This window comes from Xenopus laevis, chromosome 8L (assembly GCF_017654675.1).
Source record: "Xenopus laevis strain J_2021 chromosome 8L, Xenopus_laevis_v10.1, whole genome shotgun sequence".
In the NCBI taxonomy this organism is placed as follows: domain Eukaryota; kingdom Metazoa; phylum Chordata; class Amphibia; order Anura; family Pipidae; genus Xenopus; species Xenopus laevis.
The window spans coordinates 67,860,179-67,887,019 of NC_054385.1; the positions used below are offsets into that span (position 1 = coordinate 67,860,179).

At 36.8% G+C, this 26,841-nt stretch overlaps 1 protein-coding gene across 1 annotated transcript in view; it reads right to left on the minus strand.

Moving 5' to 3' along the window:
• Positions 1-26,841, minus strand: part of LOC108698591 (leucine-rich repeat and fibronectin type III domain-containing protein 1-like protein) — a 290,895-nt gene that overhangs the window by 10,812 nt on the left and 253,242 nt on the right. The window contains exon 4 of the mRNA XM_018230199.2: positions 17,305-18,699. Within this exon, the coding sequence (XP_018085688.1) occupies positions 17,305-18,683 (1,379 nt within the window). The 5' untranslated portion in view covers positions 18,684-18,699. The remainder of the gene's footprint in view (positions 1-17,304; positions 18,700-26,841) is intronic.

Genomic DNA, 26,841 nt, shown 5'->3' on the forward strand with positions numbered 1-26,841 from the left:
TATATATATATACAATATCAAAACAGGGGGGTTGTGGGAGCACTCTAAAGGCTTTAAAGTATATATAAGTATAATAAATGCTATTGCATATGTACCCAAAACAGGGGTTATTTTGTTACAAAGTTATGATCATAAAATTGATAAGCCACCATACCACGTCAAGGTAAACCCCGAATGGCGGTCCCTAACTTGTTTTATATTTTATGTGCATTTTAGCATTACCTGTAATCAATGTCCGTTGAACGCTGTTTTTTCACAGTGGTGGAATTAGTGGTGATCCTATGCTTTTAAAATTGGGCGTTTGTTTTGGGAATATCTCTCCTTTAAAAGCCTGATTGCTGGCTGGGGAGGATTTAGCCCTCAGTGAAAAAACAGCGTTCAACGGACATTGATTACAGGTAATGCTAAAATGCACATAAAATAAAACAAGTTAGGGACCGCCATTCGGGGTTTACCTTGACGTGGTATGGTGGCTTATCAATTTTATGATCATAACTTTGTAACAAAATAACCCCTGTTTTGGGTACATATGCAATAGCATTTATTATACTTATATATACTTTAAAGCCTTTAGAGTGCTCCCACAACCCCCCTGTTTTGATATTATATATATATATATATATATATATATTTGAATTCTGCCTTTTAAAGGAGCAATTTTAGATGTAATCAACAGCAAAAATTCTTAGGCATTTAAATAGTATTTTACCAACCAGCCATCTCAGCAGGATTAACAGTTGGTATGTTGATGATGGGCATATATTTATGCTAGTAACTGGCATAAGGTCTAGGCTTGGGAGAAATATTACGCAAAGATAAACAGAATAAAGAATGATTCAAATGTCTTGTCTGTGTAGCTCCTGTCTAGGTCAATAATGGGCACCAGCCATGGCAAGTATTATTACTGGATAAAATAAGGAGGCGATACCAAACTCATTAGTGGCAGGACCCATCTGCCAGAAATGTGACATTCTGTTCCTGATACTAACTGCAAAGTTTATGTCACTTAGCTGCTCATAATGCAGGCAAGGGGAAATTCCACAATATAGTTTCCACATCCCAGCAATGATTAAAGTAACATATAAATAAGAATAAAATATATATCCACATCTGAACTTATTTGCACCCCCACCTAGGTATCTGGACTAATAATGATTATGCAATGATTATGAGTCCTTCACTAAGGAAACATCATTTGTTTTGGATAAAAGTAATTTATATTAGGATTCTTATATTAAGTAAGAGTATAAAATATTAAGATTCTTATACTATATTAAGATAACTGTGAAAAAGCTTGGGGCAATGCATAATTAAACCCTACTAAACAACATCAGCTACTCCTACTTATTTAAGGAATACACTTATTTAAACTTTAAACTTATTTAAAGAAATAAAAGTTGGCATTCACTCTCTGCTTGTTTGTGAAGGAATTCCATTAGATATTTTCAATATTTTTGGAGGAGTTTTTTTCCATTTAGTCAACAAATCAATTGTATATTTGGGCAGTAATATTGGCTGATCAGGCCTTGTTCTCAACCTTTATATCAGTTCATCCCATATGTGTTAATTTGTCTTGAGGCAGACTTTGTTTTGTTCTGTATAATAACAGTTTTCATTCTATTAGTGTGTAGAGATCCATGATCCATGACCCCCGTTGTTCACCATTTCAATATTGAAAATGATATTTTACGTAACTAATCTGCCATTCAACCAAAGATTATCCTGGACAGCTGCATTTGTTGCAACCGAGAGGTCCAATGGCATTGATAAATGATAAGGATTGTCAAAAAACAAAATGCATAACTTTAATGTACAACGTAAGTTTTGAATCTGTATCTTAACGCTGGTCATACATGGAACATTTTTGGAATCATAAATTAGCAAATTGCACCCCATGACTCATGCATTTCCCATTTGGATGAGGACCACTTCCACCTACCAACCATTCATCTGCTAGCTTCGTCTCATGTTATGGGCAGTCACGTGGTGTAATTGTATCAGAGTTTGATCCTCCAAAACATACACAGAGGAACTACTGATCGCATGAATTATCACTGCAGACATAACTCCTCTTCATTTGCACTGGAAAGCTCCAAGTAGACTAGTAATTTTTAGGGGCCTAAATGCTGTTTATATATTATTTTATAATGCAAGTTAAACAGTCAAATTTATTAATTAAGTTCAACCCAATTGTGGATTCAGTAATAGACATAAAGGCAACATTGTGTTCACTTTTGTACCTTTTTATGTTTGTAATTTAATTTAACTGTAAATAAAAAAAAAACAGCTAGGCCCTCTCCCCAAAGAGAAATCGTGTTCATTCTTTTTTTTTTTTAAAGTCTTGCAGATTAACAGCTGGCTATAAATAGTGTATACTTTGGTCTGAAATAAAGTGGATAATGGCTTACTGAAGTGGACATAATAGACTCAGGTCTTCCAAGCAAGATTAATGTAGTGAGGGGCAGGAAGATTTACTGCATAAAACATTAGTTTTATACTGAATGTAATGCCAGTTTTGCCATCAATGGATAATGAAACCCACTAGAACCTCATATGTGAATATTGCTGAACTATAACAGGTGCAGTAAGTTACATACAGTAAAAGCTATGTCATCCCCATCAGTATTCAGACATCAAAAGACCCTCTGTCAATGCAAGTCGCCACTTTTCTGCCCACTATAAATCTTAAAAATAATACTTTTCTACTGCCACAAGTAGGACAAAACTACAGATTTAGTTTAGCTATAGCTGAAAGATATTTATTCTTCATAAAGGTACCCAGCTAGACAAAGGCATGCAATCACTCCCTATAATAACTTCTGCTGTCTATAGAAACTTGCCCATTCTGCTGAGAGCAATGCAATTCTTGGCACCTTGGCTGTAAATTGCCAGACTTTCTGGTACTTTCATTAAACGCAAACTGGTCCTTATGCTGTATTGCTTTTCTGATGAAGAGAGTCTTTTTTTATTAAAAATTGCTTATTTTTTCATAAACATTCCTTTTGAATGTCATAGTGAGTCACAGCTAACGTCAGTCTTTTTAAAAGTATTGTAAAGTTTGCACTAAAATTTGAACAAAACTCACTGAAGTAAAGAGAATATATTTAGATATATTTATATAACGTAAATGAAAAAATGCAGTTAACATTTTAAACTGAGATATATTCAGAGAGGACCACTGATCCATGTTTATCAATGATTGAAGTGTGGCTCATGGAAGTGTGAAGCTGCTGAGATGTCACACAGTTTATTTAACCATTAAGTTGTGGTTAGGATGTAGCAAGAAACTGCACAGTGGAACAGTGGATAGCACTGCTAACTCGCACCACATGTGCATTATGCTGTGTTTGTGTTCTCCTCAGGTTTCCCCTACCCACAGTTAATACATTATTTGTATATCTATTATCTTTTTATTTAGCCTACTCTTGTTTGTTTGACTGTGGGAGGGAAATTAGATGGCATGCTCTATAGAGATGATAACTGATTCAGCATCACCCTAATATATTCCCAGTGAGATTGATATGCATGGATAACAAGGCTACAATTCTATCTCTTACCTTATTTTTGTTGCATGCATTTTGTCGCAGCGCATTGGATCTCAAAAAATTGTTCGTGAAGTCCTACCATTAGTGTGTGTCTTGGGTTAAGGTTAGGGTTACTTTTAGTATGTTATAGAATGGCCAATTCTAAGCAACTTTTCAATTGGTTTTCATTATGTATTATTTTTATAGTTTTATAGTTATTTGATCCCTTTTAAAAAGCATATGCTCTGTAATAGTCTACAAGTGAATTGTTTTTGCTCATTTCTATTACTCATCTTTCTATTCAGGGCCTCTCTTATTCATATTCCAGTCTCTTATTCAAATCAATGCATGGTTGCTAGGGTCATTTGGATCCTAGCCACCAGATTTTTGAAAATGCAAATCGATTGAACAATCAAAGGAAAAATTGTTCGCTCGAACGATTAAATCCTTTGAATCGAACAATTCGAAGGATCTTAATCCATCGATTGAACAATTTTCCTTCGACCACAAATTGCTAGGAAAGTCTATGGGGACCTTCCCCATAGGCTAACATTGGTGTTCGGTAGGTTTTAGGTGGCGAAGTAGGTGGTCGAAGTTTTTTTTAAAGGGACAGTACTTCGACTATCGAATGGTCGAACGATTTTTAGTTTAAATCGTTCGATTCGAAGTTGTAGTCGAAGGTCGAAGTAGCAAATTTGATGGTCGAAGTAGCCAAAAAAAAATACTTTGAAATTCAAAGTATTTTTCATTCTAATCCTTCACTCGAGCTAAGTAAATGTGCCGCTTACTATGCAAAAATAACAATAAAGGACACTTCTGTTTTATTTTAATAAAATAATTGGCATACACTGGAAAGGGAGTACCCCACACCATTCACTCTTAGGTCATCTTGTTTAACAAAATAATTCCACCTATTTTCCAATGTAGAAGAATCTACATAAAGACCCTATTACCACTATACACTGCATTGCTTTTATGTTTTTACTGCATTTACAGCTCCACTAGGTATTACACTGAAAGCTTGATTTCCCAGCTTGTACCATATGGCAACTATAACGCTGTTTTTGACCTTGTTTGAGTTCATTTTGATATTGCTTGATTGAAAATTAATAATAACCAATGGAAAAAAATTAGTCCATTAGTCCATTTTGTTGCTGATCATCACTGCTAATTTATTCTAAAAAAACAGATACACTGTATTTTTGTTGTCCAATATAATGAATGAATTGAGTCATACACTCTAATCCAAGTCATCAGCCCAGAGGTTCACTTTCAGTCTTATATATAGTAGAAGTATAAAGTTGCTAAGGAGGCAATTCCAGACTGCGAGCATTTCCCATGTATGATGATTGCCTAAAAGTCTACATGCAAGCACTAGTTGCTCAATTGCTGCTTGGAAACTTGTCTGTGTTGGTATAAGTCATCTCAAAACTTTTGAGTCAAAAGCCCATGCACAAATGTTTTCTAGTGATTTATATAGCAGGCAGCGTGGGCCTATTGCAGGCAGTATGGCGCCACTTTCTGAACTACTAAATATTGCATGATGCCACTGCATTGCTCTGTGTACCATTGCCCTAATCTTGAAAACAAACCAACTCCAAGGGAACACAATATGACTGCTCATCATTGCACTTATGTAAAACATTACATACACCCAAAATTTTTATTATGGCCTTCCATACAGTTTTATAGGACTTTCTTATGTGCAGATGGAGATAAAAAAAGGAACACAAGCACATAATCATATGATAAAAACACCTTAGTTAATATGTCCTACAAAGCCATCTCAATCTACCATGTTGCAGAAGTATTTTTGAATGGCAACATTTAAAAGGTAAAAGGGCTAATTTGCTACTAGCAAACTTAATGTACCTATGCAAATATGTTTTCTGACTGGTTTGGAGAGTGTGCCTGGCTTTTATTTCACATCACAGCTTATTATACACAATCTCTTGTGGTCAGGGGCTAATGAGTTAATCTGTGTGGTTGACCCACACTGCCCTACTCTGAAGCAGCTAGAGCTTTTCAATTCTATTCTCCTGCCGGAGTTCATGTAGATCTCTATCAAAATGCACATTTTATATTAATTCATGTAAAAATATGTGCATACATCTACCCAGTAAACAATGGTCTAAAATGAAAAAAGACACTTTACTTTTATGACTTAGTAAGACATAATTAGGTACCTGACTTTTTAAGGTTAATTATTTTATGGTTAATAACCCTTAATTATTTTCAGGATAATAACCCTTGAAAAAAAGCTCATTATATTTATTTATTGCTAAGGCAAAACATAGTACCTGTACATGCTTTTCCAGCAGATATTCAGATATTTAGGTGATTGCCAAAACAATAACTGCCTGCTGGCACACAAGGGAATGAAGGGCTCAATATCTGATTGGCCCCACCAGTGCTGCATTTAAGGGATGCAGAAAACAGAGTGGGCAAATGTAATCCATTCTATTTTAATGTTTCTGTGGTCACATTGGGAAATTAAAAAAGAAGGGACGCAAGCACTTATTGATGCTGCAGATATAAACAACTGTAATAATATGAACTGGCCAATAAGGAGCATGTATGTGCTTAGTGCTGTAGAAATAGTATGAGTGGGATGAAATGAGAAACAGCAGATGAAATAAAGGACTCATCTAATAAACCATGTACCTTTCTACCCAGGGGAGAATCTAATGACTAAATTAGAAAAGCTGCCAAGTACAGAGCCCAGAATTGTTATGTTTGTAATCATTTTTTCCCTTTCACAATTTTTTTGGAAGCAGCATAGGGTTTATTCTTTATGAACTGGAACATATACAGTACTCAGTTACAGTATCATCCAAACATTTATTTCACTGTAGGTAGTTGTATGTGTAATATATATATGTATATAATATTACTTCATAAAGCCCATGTATCACAACAATATGATTCCACATATTATTACAACAATAATATTACAATCAGGGTAGATCACTCATTTTGATGAAGAAGAAAAAGCAAAATCACTTGGAGATGCCAAGTTGTTAGGCACATACCAGTGACACTAGTTGATAACCTGTTACACTGGGCTGTGCTCCTTCTCTTCAATAAGCACACTAGTCCAGGCTACTGTTTGAGGAGCACCCGATTGAGGAATGATGCTCAGCAAAGATTACCCCAGGCTGGTGTGGTTTTTTTAACAGGGTAACAGGTAAGTGACTAGAACCCTGGGTGGTGTCTCACAACTTGGCACCATCCAGTGAATTGACCTTTTCCTGTTCTTTAATCAAATGGAGCTCTACCATGTTACAGGCATGAGATCCATACCTCCCAACATTTTGGAAATAAAAAGACGGATAAAAAAGTTGCTGCGTGCAATGCGGCAAATTTTTGACCAACCCATTTGTGACCACCCCCCTAATTACAATGTTCATTTTATAAAATTTGCCAGGTTATAAAAGTTTGAACATATTTCCGTGTTATTTTTCAGTTATTACAGTTTTGCAAATGAAGTTGAATTGCCCTTTAAGAAGTGAGTCTAATTTCTCCCAAGGGACCTGTTATGTTATATTGTTACAATTACTTATTTGCTTATCTCAAAATTGTTACAAAAGTATCTCATCTGCAGCTGTGGCTGTTCTGGGCTTACTGCCAAAAGCTAAGTTAGAAACATTGTTTCTTTTTCTGGCTGTTTAGTGCAGAGAAAATGGGACTTTCCAGAACAAAGTAGGGACTCCGGGTTGAGCTATCAAAAGAGGGACTGTCCCTCTAAAAACGGGACAGTTGGGAGGTATGGAGATCTATTATCTGAAATGTTTGAGCCTTAGGGCTTTCTAGATAAAAGTTCTTTCTTTATTTTGGGGTACCATTCCTTAAAGCTACTAAAAATTTGAAATGCCACCAATGTGGATTTATGCTACTGTAGTTAATGGCAGTATATATACTTTTGCAATATATATATATATATATATATATATATATATATATATATATATATACAGGGGTGCTTCGCCAATGAGGCGAGTTGAGGCAGTCGCCTCAGGCGGCAGCGCCCCACTAGGTACCAGGGGCAGCAAAAAAAAAAAGCGACGGAGGGGCCATGATCGCCCCTGGATATATATATATTTATGATAACACAAGTAGGAGCACTCATTGGGTCATGTTAATTATTAACAAACAAAACAAAAAAAAAAAAACCCAGCAACATTTTCATCATAGAAAGTGACCTTCCTCAGTGAAACAAACATAGTACGGTGCACAAAGAAACCAAATTCATAAAAATGGTGCCGAAACAGTTCACAAGTTGGCATGGCAATCCCTGCAAGCAATTAAACACAGAGGGGCTCATTTATCAACACTAGGTAAATTTGCCCATGGGCAGTTACCTATAGCAACCAATCAGTGATCAGCTTTTTAAAACCAACTGCAAGTAGAACAATGCAACAAGCCTATATAAGTGTCCTATTGACACGAAACGCGCTAGTGCCCTGCTCCAATATTTTGTTTTTCTACATGCGGTTGGTCCGCTTCCTTGGGCTGAGGGCCTGGGGCTAGAAGCACCTGGGTCATTCAACTTGGTGAGCTGTTCTACAAAGTACAAAGTTTTTTATGCTTATATATAGGTGTTCAGTTACCTATAGCAACCAATCAGTGATCAGTTTTTTAAAGCCAGCTGCAAGTAGAACAATCTGATTGGTTGCCATTGGTTATTGCCTTTGGGCAAATTTGCCCAGTTTTGATAACTGATGATTTATCAAGGGTCAAATTTTGAATTGAAAGAATGTCAAAATTTGAATTCAAAAAGACCAACCGAAATTAAGTTGGATTTTTCTTTGGGTCTAATAGGTCAGTTTTCGATCGAATAGGTCCATATTTGGCCGAATTGGAAATGTACGAATCGAAGGAATAGTACATTTGATCTAATTCGATTCAAAGTTTTTCCCCAAAAAAACATAGATTTTTCCAAGCCCACCAATTGACTCCAAATAGGTTCTAGGAGGTCCCCCATAGGCTAAAACAGCAAGCAGGTTTTAGATGGCAAATGGTCGAAGTCGAATTTTTCAAGAGACAGTACATGATAAATTTTGATATTCTTTTTTTTTAAAATTTTAATCGAATTTGGACTATTCCCTAGGTGAAATACACAAAAAATAGCTCGAAATTTGAATTTTTGAAAATTCACCCCAACCTTTGATAAATCTGCTCCATACTGTCTATTTAAAAATTCGACTTCGACCATTCGCAATCTAAAACATGCCGAACTGCTTTTTTAGCCTATGGGGGACTGCCTAGAACCTGTTTGGGGTCAATTGGTGGACTTTGAAAAATCTTCGAAAATGGGCCGATTCGGTCAAAAATAACTTCTACTTAATTTCGGTTGGTCTTTTTTAATTCAAATTTCAAAGTTTTTCAAATTCGAAATACGACCGATGATAAATATGCCCCTTGGTGTTGTCTATAGCAATCAAATCTAATTACTGATTGGTTGCTATGGACAATATCACTGTTGATGTCCAGTGTGATTTAATATGCCCCTTAATATCAGGGAAAAGTAAACTGCATGATGTAAGCAGGGAGGAGGCTGAGATTTAAAAAAAAACTTATTTTCTTTAATTTACACCTCTAAGATGAAGCCTTCCTCTTTAATCGACTCAGTCCAGTAAATGAATCTATAGATGTCTAGCTAATTCAGAAGCAATAGCAATGAGATAATACAACAAATAGTTCCAGGTTCTGATATTCTCATATTCAAGCCAGGGCTTTATAGGAACTGAGCTCTGTGGTTTCCCATTTTCAGCTTGATAACTTTAGGTCATTGTGTGACAAAGTTATTTTTCTTCTTTGAGCAGGTGATCATACATCTAGACTAGTGATGGGCGAATTTGCGCGAAATTCGCGAAACGGCGCCGACGCCCGTTTTTTCGACGCCGGCGCCCGTTTTTGACGCCGAATTTTTTCCGCGAATTTTCGCGGGCGTTTCGCGAATTTATTCGCCTGCCGCGAATCGCACAAATTCGCCGCGAATTCGCGCCTGGCGAATAAATTCGCCCATCACTAATCTAGACCTTGGGGTTACAAAGAGTGTGACCTACAGAATTTCTTTTTAGTTAGACAAATATTGTTAGTGGGCATCACAGGGGTCTGACCTTGGTCCATAGCATTTCCACTCTTTAATAAATAACCTTGTGGTTGGCATTGTAGGTGCTTTCTCTGTGTTTGCTGATTATAGTAATTTGTGTAAAGCAAGGTTAAATTATATTTCAGGTTTGCAAAATTAGCTAAATACTTTGGAGGAGTGGGAAGCAAATTGGCAACAAAGGGTCAACACTAGTAAAATTATGCAATAAGTAAAAAGTAATATGAATGCTAGTTATATACTAGGGGGCATATTTATCAAGGGTTGAATTAAGAGTTTATGGGAGTTTATAAAAACTCCCATAAACTCGAAATTCGAAAAAAATGACCAATCAAAATGTATTAAAAAATTCATTTTTTTAAAAAAAAAGTCCACCAAATGACTCCAAATTGATTGTAAGAGGTCCACCATAGGCTAAAACACCAATTCAGCAGGTTTTAGATGGCAGATAGTTGAATTTGAATTCTTAAAGGGACAGAACATGATGGACAGTACATGATAAATTTCAATTTTCTTTTTAAAATCAATTCGAATTTGGACTATTCCCTAGTTGAATTACACTAAAATAAACTTGAAATTCAAATTTAAAAATTCAAATTTTCAATTCGACCCTTGATAAATATGCTTATAAAATTTGGGGTTCTATTTGCTATAGAAGAAGCACTTATGAGATTAAATGATGACTCTTTAGAACTACTTTAGAACTTTAGAATACATTGTAGACAGTAGTAAAATCTACTTCCTGCTCAGTAGACCATAACAATTTGGACCATAAAGGATATAATATATAGGATCATAGACTGAATAGATGAAATCATGACACCTCTGCATCATTGCATATATATATATATATATATATATATAGTGAATAAAGTACCCCCTCTTGTAAAATATAAGGATATTATAAGTTACCGAGGAGTTTCATGACCATATAAAAACACGAGGCCGAAGGCCGAGTGTTTTTATACAGGTCATGGAACTCCGAGGTAATTTATAATATCCTCATATTTTACAACTGGGGGTACTTTATTTATTATAATACACAAGTTTTAGTGAGTCATGTGACAGAAATGACATCAGAACTCACCGTTTATAACTGATGACATCAGAACTCACCGTTTATAAGGATATAATTTACAGGATATTCATGGCTTTTGTGTATTATATATATATATATGCCGATACCTCACTGTCTGCAGGTATATGACTTTCATAAAGCAAATGTGGCTATATTATTTTGCAATCTTTCTTGTGTGTTGAATATTATCTTCCATTCCTTGGCATTTTGTACCAATGCATACGGTAATATAAAAAGGAAGTATCATATTAATGTTACTACAGTCCTTTAGTGTTACCAAACCTAAAATAATGTAACTATTATCTCATGTAACAACATCTGTTACATTCAGCCTAGTCATGAGATGCTCAGCAAAATAATATAGGGACTGTATTTTGAAATGCAACATAGCTCAAATGCATGAGAATCCTCCAATGAGAAACAAACTCATCTGTGTAAATCCAGCTCTATGTTCTTTGTTTGGAAGCATTAAAGAAGGAGGAAAGTTATAATCACTTTGGGATGTCACATGTTAGGCACCTTCCAGTTATTGTAATCACTAACCTGATTACTGGGGCTCAAGTTAGATAGCAAAAAACTGCATCAGCCTGGAGTACTTCTGTGTGAGCAAAATCTTCTGCTTTTTCCATTTTCAATCTAGGTGCATGTGTGCAGCAGAGTAGAAAAGCCGAACTTTTCACTCTACTGTGTCATCCCAGGACAAAATAAGCAGAACAGATTTCTCTGTGGTGTTCATGTTCCAAGGGAAAACACAGCTACATCATATTTTCTTAAAAATCATATGCCTCCATGAATGTTTTGTGCATCAAAGGGTTAAATGTGCATCTTCACAATCTTCTCTCTGCAGTCCAATAAATAAAGTCCCTTTTATCCTTTGTAGAGATTAACGAGGCATCCTTTTATTCTAGAAATAATTATTCCGTAAGCTGAACCTTTGGGTCACATTTGAGAAAGGAATCAATATTAAAATGTGCATTATCTTCTCACGCAATTTCATCTGTGCGAGTGGCAATTTATTTTTATCTCATTTTGTTCTTTTTTCTTTTCCTTTTTGCTAGGTCCTCTGGGAAATGAAAGTGGATTGGGATCATAGACTAATCTTTCTATAATAATTGTATCACAAGTGAAATAAGACAAATTTTGGCTTGATCCCCTCAGATTAGCAATGGTAAATGGATTATTTTGATAAGGAAGAGCATCAAAGTTCATTTATTTGGGGCAAGAAGCAAACAGTTCACTTTTAAGTTAGGTTCATAACTTTCAATCGCTCCTGTTAAAATGCAGTTATATATTATGCGTTGCAAATTACAGGAACGTTGATAATAAGATATGATGAACCTGTGTGTCTTGGTGCAGTTCATGATGTAGTCCTCTGGCAATAACAGTGGAGATAACACCAATATGATTAATCTGTCATACTAATTGCTGACAGCATAATATTCACACATGATAAGTCTGAGTGACTTGCCAAAAAGGATTCAGACTTCATCAATATGAATCATACCCAGGCCTCCAACAGCCAAAGGCCAAAGTGTTAATCACTTCGCCTAACCTAACCTTTTATCTAAACAACATTATCTTCCCAAAGGCTAGAAGGTTTTAAAGGATCACTGGCACTAAAGCTACTGATAAAACCTTTTTACGTGTGATATCAGAGTACCTAACCCTTCCTCCATTGAGGGTATGTCTGAGAGAGTTTCTCATGTAACAGCCTACTGAGAATTGTAGTGAGCTTCATTAGGGCCACGTCTACAATTTTCAGACCGTGTGTGGAGTGTCCCGACATTTTTCGTAGCATTGTGATCGGACGTTCAGTCAACCGGACAGGTTAAAAGATTTATACTGACTACCGATAAGATCTATGCATGTATTGCCTATCTGACAATATCAATGGGAGATTGTTACTACTATTTGTCAGACATAACTTTCGTGCGATTGCTGTCTGCCAATGACCAGAGATTTGTGTGATTTCTTTTCTTTACTACTTTATATTATCTAAATGATTAGTTGCAGGTCGGAAGATTGGCACGGACGATAATCTGCATGTCTACGGTCATTTTAAGTGATAAGCAGTGTCCAGAGGTACAGTAATACAGAATATAGAACTGCTTTACAGGTAGAATTAGGGCTCTCATAGATACCCATTTTTGCAGGATTAGGCCATTTCAACTCTTTGTCCCAGTGCCCACATTTATCTTCTGAACATCCCCCTTGTGTACCTTTTTTGAAGTTATAATATCAGAGAACCCTAATCAGAAAGCTTGATAATGATAAATAATAAAAAAGTAAGATCAACAATAAAACTTAATGTCACGGTCGGCACCCAAAATTCAGAACCAATGCTAAGCACCCATTTCTCGGCTCTTGCTTTAACAGCCGCCTTTCACCTCGGGAGGAGCCCTCGGCTAATCGGATGCCGCCAGGTCTTATTAAGAGAGGTGCCAAGCGAAGGGTTCTGAACGAGCAAAGGGGCACGACGGTAATGCAAAGTCTTTTGGGCAGAAGGTCGCGGTACAAGGCGAAGAAAGAAAGCGCAGAGTACAAACGGAGTCAGGCAGGCAAGGGTCAAACCAGGAGGTCAATCAGAAGGGATATGGAATAAGAGGAGTCGGTTACCAGGCAAGGGTCAGGTTACAGAAGTCAGAATCGTCCAAAAACCGCCTTTAACAGTTACATCTTTTAAACACAATCTCACTTTAAAATATATTTTTTTTACCTTTGCAGCAGTGATGAGAGGAGTAAGGGGATCACCCACATTTCGGCAGGGCCCTCAAGGTGTTTTTTTATTCCAGTGTACCACGGCCCAGTCTGACTTACCATTGTCATAACAGCATTAAATACCATAAGGATCAATATAAGCATGCTTATCAAGGCAAACAGAACAGCTTAAATACCAGTTTCCAATATGTAATCAATTGAAAAGAATATGTTTTGGCATAATGATAATATGTCTTTATTTAAAGCCATATCCTCTGCTAGTGTTGCAATCCCATAGCAGACTCTTTCAGGATTGGGAAATTGCACTAAAAAAACCCACAAAATTATTTCTGTCTACTGCAATCCCATGAGAAAGAAATCTCCTCACTCTCTGTTCTAAATCTGCCACTATTTTCTGTGCGTTTTGCCAATATTTCCTGTGAAGATTATAAATAAAGGATTATGATAATTACAGCTTTAAAATCTTATATTGTCACAAAACAGTTTGAGAATATGTGCTAGATAATTTGCATCAGATATTTACTGGGTAACTAAATGAAATCTGACACATTAGGTCGCATTCTGTGCCCCATCTATACTAATTCTAACAATATACCGTGTATTACTATCCCACATAAATACAGAATTATGGCACAATTACACCACATTTCTGCACTATTTAATAAAGGACTGTCTTTATATCTTCTGTGAAAATCCATATCTGAGGAGAATTTGCTGTAAAAATAAAGGACGAATTTATGAATTTGGTCTTTGAAAAGCCTATTACATTGTTCGAAATTATGAGTCTGGGATTTGAGGGATAATTCACTCTTTACAGCTCTGCAACTCAAGTGTCTCAATTAGTCTGATGCTGTGAAGTGGAAAATAAAATTTGCGAACACAAAGCTGTTTTTCTTGTTAGCCTTCTTTTTTTGCATAATAAAGGTGATGAAATGTAATGTACTATTTCAAATAATGGGTGCAATGAACTTTATAAATGCACTCCTGCTTTTTTCATCTCTTCAGTACTCCTGCTATAGTAGGTGCTATATGAGACAGAAAAACATGGCTGACAGTTTTTATTTCAGGTCCAGGAAGTAGTGATGGTCGAATTTATTCCTGGAGGCGCGAATTTGCCACGAAATTCGTGAAATTGCTGTGAGAATCGTTTTTTGACACCCACGAATTAATGCCGGCATCAAAATTCGCAGTTTACAAATTTTTCGGCAAAGCTAAACAGGAAAAATTCGCCCACAATACTACCAGGAAGCTGTAGAGCAGATTGCAGATAGAGGTCAGCAGATTATTCATGTTGGCTGTATGTAATTGCACACTAAAACCTTTACAAAATTGGCACATGGTTCAGAGTGTATAAAACAGGAGTTTTGAATTATGAGAACCAGAGGACTCAAGAAAGACACCAAGGACTACTATACTTTGCATTCCTTGCACCAGATTAAAAAGGTGCAAAGTGCAAAATGGCTGTTAATCGTATTAGAGCTCTTTTGAAGATCTCTAAAATCACGAATGCCATGAAAGTTATTAAAAGATCCGAATATGAAAGGTACGATCAGAAAAAAGTGCTGTACAATCCAAAAAAAGCCTCTAAAATTCAAGTTATTCTGACAATTACAAGTGAATGAAAATAACCAAAAACCTCTAAAAGTCTGAATGGTTAATAAAAAAGGTCCAATCAGAGCAGCTTCAATGGACTTCTATGGGACCTCGACTGCTTTTACTTGAAAAAGTTTTGTATTAGAATTTTTTGTAGTTTTTATACTTAGGGGGTTAATTTATCAAAGTCCGAATTTATTTCAATATTTTCTGAAAAAAACTCCGACCTCATCCACACAGGTTTTTTTTCGGCTTATTTATTAATACACTTTCCGAAAATGTTGTTTGCGGGAAAAAAATCATGAAAAATACGAATTTTTCAGAATTTCGACCCGAAAACTCAGATTTTTTCCGATTTTTGCCCGAAAACCCCAAAGACTTTGGATTATTGCACAAAGCCCAGTGCAGATCAAAAAATCTTTGGGACTTCTCCCATTGACAAATATGCAACCTCGTCAGGTCTGAGATGCCTGATTTTCAGATTCTGACTTTTCCCGTCCTCGGGGTATAATAAATTCCTGAAAAATGTTTTTTTAAAATTCCGATCTTGAATTTATTTAGAGAGTTTTAGAGATAAAAACACACATTTTTAGAAAAAAAAAGAAATCTGAATGATGAGAAATACTATAGGCCACACTTACCACTATCTCTTTCTTTGTACATGTCTATAACGACACTACTCTGATGATATTAATACTTGAAGTTATGGTTTTTCACTTGTAATTTGCAGATGATTCTGCAATGCTAAAGCCAAAACAACTTCTTGATATCCTTGTTCTTGACTGAACAGAAGTACAAAATCCTGAACATGATGTCATATTCCCAGGTCTGTGCTAAGTGCTTGTGTTGCTGAGCTCATACTTACAAATGAAAAAGTAGGCATGTTGTTAGGTATCACTATTCTGGTTAAAATCTAATTCTTGGCTGCTTGAAGAAACATTTTATCACAGTGAACCACTCTTTGTTCCCCAGTCATTTGCTCAGCTTGTTACCACTGCTTACTTTTTTTTATAGCCCTGTACATGGCTTTATTCAACATTGCTCTGTTATAGAACTGACTGGCAAATCTGCCCAAACTCATGATTCCATTGTAGTGTGCTGCTTAGCATATTAACAATATGACAAATGCTGCCTCTCTCCAATAGTCCCAGCTTTATCACCAGTGAACTCTATCAACGCTTTATCAAGGCAAGATTAAAAAACAGGGTCAAAATATTCCTTTGCTGGGGATATGTACGTTGCAGATTAACAAACCTGTTCATCCCATTCAGCAAATCAGCTTTTGATGCCTTCATAACTGAGACAGCATTTGTATATGACCCCATATATTATAAGCAATATACAACAGTAATCAAAGCATGTTTGCTACTGGAACTCAATTTACTCAGTTATTTTGAATTCTGTTATTTCTTAAGTGGGTTGTTCACCTTTGAGTTAACGTTTAGTATGATGATTTACATTTTGCTTTTTATTCAGCAGTTCTCCAATTTGCAATTTCAGCAATCTGGTTACTAGAGTCCAAATTACCCTAACAACCATGCGCTGATTTGAATAAGAGACTGGAATATGAATAGGAGAGGACCTGAATAGAAAGAAGAGTAATAAACAGTAACAATAACAATAAAATTGTAGCCTTACAGAGGACTTGTTTTTAGGTGGGGTCAGTGACTCCCATTTAAATTGAAAAGTTGTTTAGAATTGGCCATTCTAAAAACATATGAAAAGTTAACTAAAAAGGTGAACCACCGCTTTAAGAATCAGATATTGGTTGAAATACGAAAATGAAAAAGAAACAAAATAGTTCTTTAATAACTATCATCACTAAATGAATCCCTAACTTTTATGACATTTAGAGATGCTATAATACTTGTAGCAATACACCAGCCAGGCTGAAATAGAGAATTGAACGGCCCCATTTGTAAAGTCTTGTTAATAATGTCTACCAAATGAAATTTCAATTTAAGCAAATACCCCTTTTAAAATTATTGTCGTCCGACTTAGCATAATATACTACCATGTGGCCCTGACAACCATGGGGTACTTTGCTTCCATTAGAGTTTGTTTCACATAAGCCTGATACTTTGATCAGCAAGACTTTATGAATGTCTGTGTTTGATTTTCTATAATGCATTTTATGTACTTAGCGTGATCACTTTGATTCAACGATTAATGCTTTTATGTATTCGCCTCACGTCACTAGTATAAATAGTATATTCCATTTATAGCATCCTTACAAAAATCGTCAAAAATAGACAGATATCATATGTTAAATGTGTTACCTGTAAATGAGGATGTCATCTGAGGAACTGTTATATTGGATCTGATACATTCTTATACCTGGGATTTGACTCTGGGGAGGCCATTGGATGAGAGCCGAGGATGAGGTTAACTCAGCAACCACAACCTTTTTGTCATTGAGAGCTTTTGTTTCACTGGAAGGAATGCTAGACTTGGCGGGTGTTAATATATCTGAGAGGCCGGATTCTGTTTCCTTATCACAATTAGTGCTGTTGGCAAGATTAGGAAAAGGATTTACAAAGAGTTCTACATTGGCTGTTGACTCCCCCGCTGCATTGGATGCTATACAGGTAAAATTTCCACGGTCTGCAAATATAGTTGTGATAATATCCAGAGTTCCATTGTCATAGGACATAGTCCTGGAAGAATTTGAAACCAGTTTCCCATCTGGGGAAATCCACCGGACATAGGGATCGGGATCGCCAACAGATTTGCACTTCAAGGACACACTTTGGCCTTCCATGACCACCTGCTTGGAAGTCCAATGAGTAATCATTGGAGGCTCACACACAAATTCTTCTTCCTTTATTGACCAAAAATACTTGCCCATCAGCTCTGCAGGTGAGGCACAGGTTTCCAGGTCATCTTCTCTGGTGAGGCGTCTAAGCCACATCAACTCACAGTTGCAGTGAAGCGGATTGCCACCAAAACTTAGCACTAAAGAGGTCAATGGAGAACCTTTCGATTTGGCATACACTGGAATTCTAGAAAACAATGGATCTGGGGGAATCTTTTTTAGTTTATTGGAGGTCATATCCAATCTAGCTAATTTATTGAGGTTGGAAAATATCCCCTCAGGGACGTAATCAATAAGATTGTGATCTAACCCCACTGTGTTAACACTAGAAAGCCTCCCAATAGTTTCCCAAGGTATTTCTACCAGATTGTTATAGGACAAATCTAAATCTTCCAGGGTGTCTATAAAATCATCAAATGACCCTGGAGCAATGTAATGTAATTGATTATTGCTTAGGATCAAATGTCGGAGATTAATTAGGCCCCTCAAATGTTCCTCATTGACAAAAGTCAATCTGTTGCTGTCCATGTGCAACGCATGGAGGCCTTTAAGGTCAAAAAATGCATAAGGCATTACTTGACTAATTGTATTCCTGGAAAGAGTTAAATGGATTAAATCTGTCATGTTAGCAAAGTCTTTCCTTCTAAGAGTGGTTATAAAATTATCCATAAGTCGAAGTTCTGCTGTCCTTCTGTCAATAGTAGGCGGGACGAAGAGAAGGCCAGTCTTGGTGCACAGAATAGTTACAGATGGAGACACATTTTGGCATGAGCATCTCTTTGGACACATCATAGTCTTCACAGATGTGCTTATCATTAGCAGACAAATGGCAAGCCTTTCCATGATCAGGTGTAATAACCTGGAAGTAAAACATGAGAGCTTTAGTACATCATAATGCTCAATAACAAAGCTGTAACAAGGTGCAGACACCCACTACTTTATGACACAACAAATGACTCTTTGAATTTTAAATGTAAGATGTACAAATAACAGGGCAGAGGGCAGCAAAACATTATTCATATCAGTGATTCCCAGTCCTTTATATGGGCATCCTTCATTTTGTGTTTTGACACTGCATTAAGTGAATAGATAATTTTAATAATTCAGACACGTGCTTCTGACTTTTTCACATGGATTGCTGTGAGATTATCCATAAATCACTGACTGTAGGGAGGCCTGAGGGCATGTTCAGTAGCCACATCTTCATGCACTGCATTTGTTCAGTTTATGCACAGCACTATATATATACAGTTTACAGCTCTTGCACAAAAAGCTTCCAGGCAAATGTAGCTTTTAGGGATTCACAGTTTCCAGACTCACAGCTCCCCAGGCACTTGTGCCACACACACTGCAGGCAGATATATGACTCCCAGACAAGCCCCAGCTTTTAGTCATGTGCACAGGTTCTCATGCACATCTTTCAGACACATCCAAGTCTGGAGGCAGAAATACAACTGCTAGACTTGCATGACTCCTAAAAAATATACTTCCAGACATGCATTTGCAGACTGTCACAGACAAACTACCCAGCCACACATGCACAGTTCCCTCAGGTTGCAGAAATGCTGAATAAGACCTAGCCAAACAAAGATGGATAACAAGTATACTATTTCTTTCCCAAACACCCACACATGAATTACAGACATATGGTAGCAGTCTTAGTCAAATAAAAATAGATTACAGATATACTATATAAGTCTCAGACACATACACAAAGAGACTGCAAACATCCTGTTTGAATGCCAGACAAACAAAAATAGATTAAAAATAAACTGCAGAACTCTCAGACACATAGAGATTGCATACATGCATATTATGTGAAATATTGTACAATTACTAGACACGTACAGAGAGAATGAGGATATACATATAGTAAAGCTCCCAGAAAAACAAAAATGCTGACACCTCCCAGAACTATGCACATCTCTGAACAATAGGCACAGCTCCCAGACTGCAACAAACAGGCATGTACTACAAGTAGGTACTTTCAGAACTCCTAGGAATACATGCAGGTCTGAAAGACGTACATTGCTACAAGATCTATGCACTGCCCCAATTTTAAAGTACAATGTCTGATACAAGCACACATCATAAAAATATAAAATCACATGATTAGTTTCTTCAAGGTCAAGGCCATATGCACTGTTTATTGTCAGTATTTGTTTCTCTCACCCATTTCTTTCTTATTTTAGTTTTTTTATTTTTAGTTTGGTAGCATCTACTGCAAAAATTCCAAAATTTTCAAACATGATCAATCTTTTTCATTAATTTGCTTTTACAGAATAAAGAAGTTGATGACTTGTGTATCACTAGATGGCAGTATGGAGCTGCTGTGAATGTCTAGAGAGAATAGAGCATTTGTTATCTTGCCTTGGAGGCGCATGGTGTGCATTAGTCGGTAAGGGGTTGCCTTGCATGCTGTCTAAATACAGTACAGTATTCTAGTTATGGATTATAAATATGGCATGTGAACATTAAGGAACTGAAAAAGCTTACTGCAGTGTAAAATGCTTTTTCGTCCCTGTTTTTAACCATATGTCTGCATTCTCTTTTCCTACAAAGTTGCAAACTAAAGTTCAAATATATAGGATGTTGGTGGCTGAGGGGAGCAGATCAGAATGTACTATGCAGTAGTTGTGGTCGATATTTCTTTGAATATCTACTGCATTTTACCATAAAACCACTAGAAAAAGACATCACTTATGACATGCAGTAGGAACTAACTGTACCATCTATGCAACCAGGCTCAGACTAGCCACCCGGTGCTGGGAAGTCAGGGGCAGCGACAGAAGGGCCAGGGGCCCAACGGATTTTTTTACTGGTGTCCCGTCCAGTTCCACCCTGAATGCACCCAGTCGTGGGTGAGGTTGAAATATTATGCTGCAGGAGAAGTCAGCTTTGTGTATATATGTGCCTGCAGTTGAATTGTGAATTGTGCATTTCCAACCAATCACTTCTATACAGGGATGTTTCCTTGTGTTATTAGGAATGTCATTTCCCACAGTAACTTTAAGAGAAGGGGACTGATGGGTATTTTTTTGTGCTAGCCACAGTGATAAATATTGTTCAGCTTGTTAGCAAAATGTTAATATGGCAACACAGAAATATCAGTAGGGGCAATGGTGAACATACTCTTATACTCCTCTAGGGTGATGTCGATGACATGTGCCTATGATTAAGGATGTAGGAACCCGAAATGTGTACGTCCTTGGTCCTTCTGCCTGTTTTTATATGTGGAGCCAATAAGTGATTTTACTGGAGTGTCGCTCCTTTAGTGTGCTGTCTATGCTCTGGCTCCACATGCAATGCAGAGAAACAAGTTCTCTTTCTGCTGAATTCTTACATACTTCTGGCTTCGCTTAAATCCTTTTTTCTGGAGTTAATTTTTTCCCTCTCCTGTTCATTATTTGGCTAATCACTTAGTTCATGTTTCATAACATGACTCTCAATGGGAACATCTCTTCCATCATTCCTTGTGCTTGTTCACCTGTCTATTCACATTTCATCATTCAGTTTTTGCTCTTTCCGCTTGATGCCCTCCATCCTGATTCCCTATAATATTCCTGAGCTTATAGTCCCAACCAGTTTCCTTGTCAGATTTCCTACATTTTTCTCATCCTTTCTCTCTTGCCTGTCATAAATGTTTCAGCATCCCTGCTACACTTTATGTTTCCTTTTGTGTCTGCTATAGTCCTATCTGCTTTCTCCCTGCCATAACCTCCACCCCATTCTGTCTATAAGTTCATGGCACCACATTCTACTGCCTAAATCAGCAATGTATTTCCTACTGTATATCCTGCTCCCAAGTACCCAACATTTAACAATGTCCTTGTAACAGCATTGCTTTTCTTGTAGTCAAGGATATATTTCTCTGTTTCTCTGAAAAATTATCAGAACATCAAAACAGAAGCTTTTGTCCCTTCTTTTTGCTTTGTGTCAAACACTGTTTCAGTTAATGTACAAAAGAATTCCCAGAAACTCATCTTTGTTATTCGCACATACATTTTTTTCTACAGACATACAACCTATCTGCCAGCTGTTAACCACAGAGAATGAGATGGAAAAATATTGCTGTAAAGAAGCGGGCAGAAGAGCCACAATGGCAGAAATAGAAAGGATTTAGCAGCATGTGAGATTAGAGCCCACCACAAAAAGTCACACACTTTCTATTGATTCTATATGATTTTTTTAGAAGTGTATTTATCAATGGGTGAAAGTTAGAGTTCACCATTATGCTTCTAAAAATCGAATAGGAATAAATAGAAAGTGGGTGAATTTTTCTGTGCTGAGTTCTAATCTGACATTTTGATAAATCTGTCCCTGTTTAAAAGACATACATTTTCCATTTTCCATGGGCAGCACTCCTCTTGTTGAATAACCCACAAGCCTGAGGTAATCTTGAATGAGCATTGCACCACCGTCTTCATTGAGCTCACAGAGATCCTTTGTGGTTGTCCAGACTGTTTGATTCCACAGTATTATTATTATTATTATTATTAACATGTATTTATATAGCGCCAACATATTGCGTAGCACTGTAAAGTAAATGTGATTATACAACTAAATCACATGAATTCTATACATAGAATATATGGAGTAACAAACATCACAATCAATACAGGTACAAAAAGGTGAGGAAGGCCCTATGCATAGGCATACAGTCTAAAGGGAAGGGAGTAATACACAAGGTGTGGGAGTGGGCAAGATCAAATTAAGTGGGTGAGAAATGTGGTACTGTATGTGGTGTTGAAGTTTGTTTTAAGAGATTTCAGAAAGGTTGGGAGAAAGTCGAACAGACCGTGGGAGAGAGTTCCAGAGGAGGGGTGCAGCCCTTGAAAAGTCTTGAATGCGAGCATGTGAGGAGGAAATGAGAGAAGAGTTGAGTAGCAGGTCAGTAGAGGAGCGTAGTAAGCGGTTGGGTGAGTATATAGAGATGAGTTCAGAGATGTAGGGTGGGGCAGAGTTATGAAGTGCTTTGAAAGTCAGTGTCATTAATCTGAATTTGATTCTGAAAGGTAACGGAAGCCAGTGCATTGATTGACAGAATGGCGAGGCAGAGGAGGAGCGGTTGCTGAGGTATATGAGCCTCGCAACAGTGTTCATTATGGACTGGAGAGGTGACAGTCTCTGGAGGGGAAGGCCAATTAAAAGAGAGTTACAGTAGTCTAGACGTGATATGACGAGAGAGTGAATAAGAATTTTAGTAGCATCTTGGGTGATGAATGATCGTATTTTGGATATGTTCTTTAGGTGGAAGTGACATGATTTAATAAGTGACTGGATATGAGGAGTGAATGACAGGGCAGAATCTAGGATAACCGCAAGGCACCGGGCCTGGGGAGAGGGGTTGATAGTGGAATTGTTAGCTATGATGGATACTTCCGGGATGTCACTGGTGTTAGTTGGAGGAAAGAGAACCATTTCAGTTTTAGAGAGATTTAATTTAAGGTAGCGTTGTGACATCCAGGTAGAGATAGCGGACAGGCAGGAGGAGACGCGAGTTAGGAGTTCTGGGTTGAGATCAGGAGATGAGAGATAGATCTGAGTATCGTCAGCATAGAGGTGGTAGTGGAAACCACAGTATAGTAACAGCTGCAAGACATCCCTTGGAGTTCAGTGAAAATAGCAGAGCAACCCTCACTGGAGAATACATCTGACCTATGCAGATATACAGTATGTAGATATAGATTTGTGTGACGAGTTCCACACAAATGATTTACATTTTGGAGAGAAGTAAGTACAAATTAGGTCTAGCCACCAAAGATGTAAAATCCCTCTATACAAGCATAAGGCATGTTTAAGGTTTGAGAGCTATTAAAAACTTTTAGCAAGGGGTCTAGATATATAAATGACCAGTAGAAAAGGAAATCAATGTTGAGTCTTAATTATTTTTGTCTCAATAAATTATGTTTACAAATGTGTGGTATTACCATGGGGACATGATTTGTGGCAATCTATCCAAATCTTTCCATGGGACTATGGGAACGTGAAGTTTTCTTGGATCATGGGCTGGCTGAGGGTCTGTCCCTGTAGCAACGCTACACTGATACAGTAAGGCTATAATAATATGGAATAAAATTCAATAACATTTAAAAACATTGAGGGTATAAACAAGAACAATCAACATTTAGAATTCTCATTAAATTACAATATGGACCATATTCGTTATCTAGATATAGAGATAATTGTCCAAAATGAATTTGTAATAATGCATACCCAGTTTAAAGCAGTGTATTCAAACAATTATGTTTTGTCCAACGGCAATCATAATCCAGTATGGATTAAAGGAACAATAACACCAAAAAATGCATGTGTTTTAAAGTAATGAAAATATAATGTATTGTTGCCCTCCACTGGTAAAACTGATCTGTTTGCTTCAGAAACACTACTATTGTTTATATAAAGAAGCTGCTGTGTAGCAATGGTGGAAATTGAAAAAAAGGCTATATGACACAGGTTAAATAGTGGATAACAGATAACATTATATTCTACAGAGCTTATCTGCTGTGTAACCTGAGCCTTTTCTTTTCTGAATGGCTGCCCCCATTGCTACACAGCATCTTATTTATATGAACTATAGTAGTGTTTCTGAAGCAAATACACCAGTTTTACCAGTGGAGGGCAACACTACATTATATTTTTAGTACTTTAAAACAATTTCATTTTTTGATGGTACTGTTCCTTTAAAAGAGAAGGAAAGCTAAGGAGGCATTTTATTGCCAATAGATTAGCTGCAATAGTGCAAGCTAAAATGCTTTATTTATTCTGTAGAATGGTTTACCATACCTGAGTAAAAAGCTCTAGAAGCTCTCTCTATTTGTATAGGATTTCAGCTGCAGTATTAGCTTGGTGTGACATCACTTCCTGCCTGAGTCTCTCCCTGCTCACTCATAGCTCTGGGCTCAGATTACAGCAGAGAAAGGGGGGGGGGAGAGAGGAGCAAACTGAGCATGCTCATTTCCAGGGCAATGAGGTTTAAGCTGAAGGCAGGAAGTCTGATAGAGAAGCCCATGTGTACACAATAGAAGGAAAGAAATGCAGTGTTTCTTTTGACAGAGGACTCAGAGCAGCACTACTTTGAGGGTTTACTGGTATATTGAGGTAGACGTTTCTGATAAGGCTTACTTAGTTTTAACCTTCCCTTCTCCTTTAAGTTACTACAATCAACAATCAAACATTTTAGAACAGGGAATTATATAAAGAGAAGATAAAAAAGAGTAAACCAGGTGCAGATTCTGAGCTGTTACAATTTGCTACATTAGTTGACACATTTCTCAGCAGTATCTGTGAAATATTAGCAACTATTATATCAATTATAACAGCCACCTTTAAAGGGGTTGTTCACCTTTGAGATAACTTTTAGTATGATGTAGAGAGTAATATTCTGTGAATTTGCAATTGCTTTTCGTTTTTTATTAGTTAACGTTTTTGAGTTATTTAACTTTTTGTTCAGCAGCTCTTCAATTTGAATTTTAAGCAATCTGGTAGATAGGGTCCAAATTTCCCTAGCAACCATGCACTAATTTGCATAGAACAACTGGAATATGAATAGGGGATGTCTGGATATAAAGATGAGTTATAAAAATTAGCACTAACAATACATTTGTAGCCTTACAGAGCATTTGATTTTTAGAAGTGGTCAGCAATGCCCATTTGAAAGCTGCAAAGAGTCAGAAGAAAAACTAAAATAATTATAAAACTAAAAAAAAAAATAATGAAAACCAATTGAAAAGTTGCTTATAATTGACCATTCTATAACATACTAAAAGTTACCTTAAAGGTGAACCACCCCTTTCATGGAAGTCATAGATTCTGTTCAGCAGGGACAAAGATAAGACATGTATCAACTGATGTATCATTTAGAACAGTTACAGAATAGGTGCCCCCCCCACCTGAGCTACTTCAGTCATAAGAAGGTGAAAAATAAAACGTAACACTTCAATATTAGAAAAATGGCCACAAATAGAAAATAGAAAACAATTGAAAAGTATTTATTTATGGTAAACAATCTGAAACCAACTGAAATGAAAAAGTGTTGGAAGATGAACAACCCTTTTAATATCTCAAAATCTCCTCCAAACCTTCCAGCCATCCTGTCCTCCAAAGTAGCTGCTTCATCATCACTGACATCTCACCCAACTAATTTTCCTCTGCAATGTCACTCTGGCTTCCACCACCATTCTAATATTTCATCACAATAACTCATTCAAGACTATGCCAAGCATAGTCTTCCTCCTCTCTGGAAACTCCTTCCATGTTCCTTCATATATTTTCCCAGTCTCTCTGCCATTAAATAATCTGATTTACTTGACATCTGATTTTACCACACCTTTAGGGTGTTTTACCTTTTGCAGGGCAGGGTGAAATGGGCAAAAAAAACGCAAGTCTTCAGTATTTTAGCACTTTGCATCCTGCCTTTAGGCTTCAGCTGTGCTGTATTCATAGGAGGAAAAATGTAGATGAATTGTGTTTATAGCAGCAAATCTATATAATCTTACATATGGTATATATTATATTCAATTTAGTGCAAGTAGCCTCATGTCACACAAGCAGCAGGTCCAAAACAGGATTGTGCTTTCAGCTAACCCCCCCCCCAAAAAAAAATTAGGCTTAATTTAAGCAGCTGGATATTTATCATGCAAACAGCTAGTCCTTTGTCATATGCAGGCAGAGCACCTCTGAGCAAGTATGTTTTATTGCACAACCCAAAGGTGAGGCAGAAAATAATGAGCCTGTCTTCAATTCATATTGCATAAGCCACAGTTTAGTATACAATTACAAATTAACAATAAAAGGTTTTGAATACAAGTTCATTATCATACAGCTTTCAATAAATCATTTTGTTGTAATCAATTGCTTCTCAGATCACCTAGCAAATTTTTTTGATAGCTTACCTACAACCCTAGATATTCCATTAAAATAAACCAAGTGTAGGATAGAATAGGAATCATTTTGATGGGACCCCTAAAGCTACATGTACATGAGCCAGTATTCCAGTGAA